The 6000-nt window shown below is 46.8% G+C and overlaps 1 protein-coding gene across 1 annotated transcript; it reads right to left on the bottom strand.

Moving 5' to 3' along the window:
- Window positions 1-4026: 4026 nt before the first annotated feature.
- On the bottom strand, window positions 4027-4916 carry CkaCkLH20_00017 (short chain dehydrogenase; the record flags this gene model as incomplete). Its single annotated transcript, XM_038882737.1, has 2 exons — window positions 4027-4061; window positions 4118-4916. 2 exons carry the CDS (start codon window positions 4914-4916, stop codon window positions 4027-4029), a joined length of 834 nt encoding a protein of 277 aa, XP_038751442.1.
- Window positions 4917-6000: the final 1084 nt, after the last annotated feature.

Below are 6000 nucleotides of genomic sequence, written 5' to 3'. Positions count from 1 at the left end.
ATTTTAACTTATTTATTTAATAAGATAAGAGATTAATACCCTCTTAATATTATTATAACTATTATTAAGCTACTATATAGGCTTATTAAAGCTAGTACTTATTAATAAGCTATATATAATAAGTATTATAAAGAGAACTTTAAGATAGTATTATCTATATTTAATTTATACTTATTAATTTTATTTATTATAAATCTATACTTTAATATTATTAATATATAGATTAATAATATTATTAGCTTTAATAATAAACTCTTTTTTTAATTTAAAGAGATAGAGCTTAAAAAGGCTAAGTTTATAGCTAAACTTAAATAGAGACTCTTAACTATAAAACCCTTAATATTTAATAAAGATATTACTACTTTAATAGAAAATAGTAATTTTATCTTTTACTAAAAGGATTAAAAAAAGAAATTTAATTTTATTAATAATAAAGTATTAATTAAAACCCTTAAGAAGTAATATATTAAGTAATATATCTATAGTACTTATATTACTTCTATTTATTAACTAAAGATATATTTTAATTTATTTATTATTATTTAATATTAAGATCTATTTATTAATAATATAAAAGTACTTAATAAATATATTTAATAGTAAAAGGACTATTTTAATTAAAGGCTTATATTTATCTCTATTAATCTAAAGACTATTAAGATATATATATTTATAAATAAGTTCTTTATAAATAATAATAACTTATTATTATAACTTAGCTTTATTTTTATTTTTATTAATAAAACTATAGAGAGTAAGAAAACCTTCTCTATTATTAGTAATATAATTTATTATAGCTCTATAAAGTATAAAAGAGTTATAAAAAGTATTTTTATTTTTAAAGTCTATAGTATAATAATAAGTATAAATATAGCTTTTATTTTTAATATTATATTTTAATAAATAACTAATAAACTTAATATACTCTTTATTTTAATAATTATATATATAGATTTATACTTACTCTATAAGTATCTTATTAAGCTTAATATAATAAAAGAGAAATACTTTATAATAGATATTATAATATTATATTAATTATATAAAAAGAGGGAGCTAAATAAAATATAATAAATATATAGTAATAATAACCTTATTAATATATTTATAAAGATAATACTTAATAGATCCCTTAAGAGATTTATTAATAGTAATAAAGCTATAATATATATAGAGAGATAAGTTATAAAATTATAAAAAAGATAATAGTTATTATATAATTATTACTATAAAATAAATAAATAAAAAGGAGATAATTTTAGCTATTTAGACTAATTATTATATTATTTAAAAAAGAAATAATTCTAGCTATTTTAGCTAGTTATTATATTATTTATATATTATATATTTTAGCCCCTTTTTAGCCCTTTTAATATTAAAAAGAAAAGACTATTAGTATAGGTTTAGCTAATAGAATTAGGTAGTATAAGTAGGTAGTATAAGGCTTAGCCTCTACCCCTACTATATTGCTGCTATTATGCGCGCGCCCACTAGGCTAGAACTTCCCTTCTATATGCTTAATATCTTATTACTAATAGAGCCCTACGTTACGTACGTACGACCCCTTGTGATACCAACACTTTGACACTGTCCCGCGGCCAGCATTCGTTTTCTAGTGGCGTTACCTAACAACAAACTTGCAGTCCCCTCGGCCTCTGGCTGGCAACGAAGCAGGTTCCCGCTGTCACGTATCATTCCGTTCTGCAGCCGATGTTCGGGACTCGGCATGACGTTGCTACCCGCTCTTTGGAACCAATTCCGCGGGAAAGCTTGTAAGCATTGCTCGTCGGGGTCTGGACAGACATGTTTTGTCCAAAGGAAGTCTGCGCGGCGGGTTTGCAGAAATCTGCTGGCATCGTCTGAGCCTGTGATTGATTACTGATTCGACAGGACTCGATGATCGACAATTTTTATGTCTCTAGCAGGCGGCAATATTGACGATGATCTCTGCATCTATCTTTGGGCCACTCCCGTTGTCATCTTACAAAGCAGCCAGGAGCTGCTTTGCTCCCATGTATGTCAGAGTACCATGGCATTAGTAGCGAAGCGGACCATGTACCCAGGCCCGGCCACGTCGTGATCAAGACGCAGAATTCTGCTTTTCCGTATGTGCAGTTCATACTATCCTACATCTGAGGGGAAGCCTAACGGGAAGACCTTTGGCACATAGCATCGCCGGGGGCCAGAAATCTTGAACCTTGGCCTCTGGCTTACAGTAATCAAGCCAGCGAACCAGCGTCACTTCGCGCGCTGCTGTGTCATACGGGCATTTGGGGAGGCAAACGGCGATGCATGTCCGTACGACAACAAACCTGCTGGGAGCATCCCAGACGCCATGGGGCGACTGTCCGGACAGGCCATGCCGGATGTGCAGCGCTGATCGTCAATCTAGGCCGGTCATGTGAGCAGGCATTTCTGCAGTCCACAATATCGGTGACAGCTGGCGATCATCGCGTCGCGGGCACTTTTCCGAGGCCATGCGCTGCGGGAACCCGGAGCTCATGGCCCTTCCGGATATAGAAATTGCGACACCCGCGGTGGCCCGACCGGTGGAGACCGGCTTCATCGGAGGACCCGCATACCCGGACGAAACCCCACCCCGAGATCGTGGCCGATGGAGCACCGGTCCCGGGATCCGCAACCGCATGTGACATGTGCCCGGGGTTGTGAGGCGGGCATCTTTGCCTTAAACTGACCTATCGTGTACTGCTATGACAACTTGCCGTTTTTTCTTTCTTATGCAGGTGTAAGTCGAGAGATATGACACCGGCACTTTTCAACACTGCCGATTGGTTTCGGTTCGGGATCCTCATAGATCAGATTCTTAGTTCCTCAGCTAGACGCGCCGTCAGACTACAATGGTACGACTCTTACAGGTCGCCTTCCTACAACTGCGCTCCTCCTCAAAGGCGTCAGAGAACCACAGGGCTGTAAAAGGCGCAAGACCGGGATCATATTCCGAGGGTTCGACACTCGCGTCAGCACGGGTGCGCGCAACCGGGTTCCATCTCGCTTGTCAGCCACCATCACGACGTCGAGAGGGCAGCCACCGCTTGGTCAATCCTACTGTGGAAACTTTGAACGGTCAGAAGGCTTATGGTCAGTTTATCTTGGCAGCTGCAGCTCCAGGATATCGGAGTTGCGGGCGGGGGGATCTTTCACGTTTCGAGATGATTACGGTGTTGTCGCATCGCTCCAAGGCGGAGTCAAACGGCCAGACCGTGCTATCGTACGTCGCACCTTCGAACGGTCAAATTCGGTCGCGACATTCGCCTATCGTAACCAACCCAGTCCATGTCGACAGGAATCTGGCACCGACAGAACTTCGTGAGAATGACAAGCGCGCACGGGCTTCAACGTCCAACGGATTTGTTCCTTTGGCGACGATTCTGACCGTGCCAAGGGAAATTCCAGGTACTGGGGTACATGAATTGTCAGAAATCGGGGATGAGGAGATGGTATCTCGTTCGTTCTAAACTCTCACCATCCCACACACTCGAGTGGCTCAGACCAAAGCGGGTGCGAGAAAGCACGAAGGAGTCGCGGGCCATCGGGTATCTCATGCGTGGCAGCCACAACCGTCAATGTCGTGCGTTTTCCAGAGTAGGCTGTGGCAAGCATTTGGATTACGGATCCCAAGACCGGCGCACCCTTGATGAGGACTGTTAGTTTCCGGTGAAGGAATCTCACCTGGTGGCGACAATCCTGATTATGGGCTCACCGAACTCCTGATACACATCACCAAATATGGGCATTAGATTTGTGTCATGGCTTTACTCGATATAGGTCAAAGTAAGCGGTTACATTGCTGATGGAATAACACGATTTCGGGTGCAGTGCGATTTTAGGTAAGCTTCAAGTATTTCCATTTCTACATACGCCTATCTTAGATATCCCCTGATTAACCGACCCTGACCCAGATCGAATGGATCGCGAGACGTCCGGCTCACCTCGCGAACCGATGCATTAATCGTCACGAGCGCAACCCCGCGCGGATAGGGCTGCCGTGGGCTGAAGTTTGGGCGTTTAGCAACCGCCACCGGTGACCTTGATGACCTGGCCTGTAGAATTGGTCAGCATGTTTTGAAGAGTGTCTCCTAGTTAGGACTGGACTTACCGTTGATCCACTCGCAGTCGGGGTGGCAGAGAGAAGCGACGACCTTGCCAACATCGGCGGGGACACCGACGCGCTTGAGGGGGTTCATGTTGGACAGACCCTGGTCAATGACCTCGATGGGCATGCCCTTGTAGCCGTTGGGGACGTAGTGCCAGGAGTTCTCGTCGTACATGTCGGTCTTGACACCGCCGGGGGCGATGGCGTTGACGGTGATGCCCTTGGCACCGCAGTCGACGGCGAAGGCGCGGGTGAAGCCCTCGACGGCGGCCTTGGAGCCGGCGTACAGGGCGTGGTTGGGGATGCCGCCCATGGAGGCGGCGATGGAGGAGGTGAGGAGGATGCGGCCGCCGCGTCCGCAGTGCTTGAGGCCCTGCTGGGCGACGAAGAACTGGCCGCGGGTGTTGAGGTCGAAGATGTTCTGGAAGAGCTCCTCGGTAACCTCCTCCTCGGGGCACCAGACCTCCTTGCCCGAGTTGGAGATGACGTAGTCCATGCGGCCGAAGTGGGCGACGGCGCGGTCGAAGAGGTCGACGACCTGGGCGGGCTTGCTGATGTCGGCCTTGAGGGCGACGGCCTTGGAGCCGGCCTTCTGGATCTCGGCGACGACCTCCTCGGCGGCGGAGGCGGAGGAGGCGTAGTTGACGACGACGCTGGCGCCGCGCTTGCCGAGCTCGAGGGCGATGCCGCGGCCGATACCGCGTCCGGAGCCGGTGATCAGGGCGACCTTGCCGACGAAGGGGCGGGCGGCATCGCTGCCGGTCTGCTGGGCGGAGGTGTTGTAGTCAGCGGAGGGAGCCATTGTTGCGGATGTGTGTTTTTGTTGATTAAAAAAGAAAGGGTATCTAGTGAAGGAATGAAGCAGATGAATGAAGATGAGATGATCGGAAGCAGAATGATAAGAAGGGCTACGTTGAGGAAGTTATATATACGGACATTGCACTTTCACGAGTGACGCTTTTGCAAAAGGGCGAGCGACAGAAAGCAAGACCGAACGCATGTCCGCCCGGGCGCCGCACCTCCGCCCGGGTAGCGAAACACCTTGCATTGGGGGTGGATTCAAACCAGGATCGGGGGCCCGGTCGACACACAAATAGAGAGGACGTCGAAGGGCAACGAGAATATGTGACTTACCTGTGGTGCCAAGGGCCCACGCGTTCGCGTCCCCGGGCCCTTCTTCTCGCGGTCCGGCGTCTTTCAGACCAGACTTAGACGCCACAGCGGGAGCGTTTACGCCATAGCACCCAGGGCTGCAGACGGTACGCTGCGTCTGTCTTCTTTCTTGATGTTAGAATGGCCGGTGAGATGGGCTCAAGTCTGTAGTCCTTCCTACTGGGCCGCTTCGCTGAAACTTTGCCTGGATCAGGTTCGGTTTTGGTGGGATGCAGTTCTGTCTCCATGAGCGAGAGCTTCTAGGAGCCCATCCGGAGTTTCTGCCGGAGATGTGGAGTTATCTCAGGAGATGGCTTGGGGGTACTCCAGCTTCGAAGCCAACCATCGAAGCTGGCCTTCCTTCTTTCACGTAACTGAAGGATCACCCAGCACCAGCACTGGTTGCTACGGCACCTCGCGCATGGCAATCGACGCTCAACTGAGTCGACCGCTCAGTCGATCCGACGGATGGCTTCGCGGTAGTGGTAGCGTCGCGCCTAGCAGGCAGAGCTACGGGAACCAATGTCAGGGCGAAAAGGCGCGGCGTCAGGGACCGGCTGCGGTCCGCGGGAAGGGGGCCCCACCCCCAACGGAGGTCCGGTCGTAAGGGGTGGCGTGTGTACGGTGTGCCTGCGCATCCCGTCCCCCAAGTGAGAGCCCAATGTCTCTGAGTGGTCGTCAGCGGTGATGGAGGAGGTTGGATCGCGTCAATTACTGTAAGCGCGAAGACACGA

Source organism: Colletotrichum karsti (genome assembly GCF_011947395.1).
Source record: "Colletotrichum karsti strain CkLH20 chromosome Unknown Scaffold1, whole genome shotgun sequence".
NCBI classification, from domain to species: domain Eukaryota; kingdom Fungi; phylum Ascomycota; class Sordariomycetes; order Glomerellales; family Glomerellaceae; genus Colletotrichum; species Colletotrichum karsti.
This window is presented reverse-complemented; position numbering and strand designations above follow the sequence as displayed.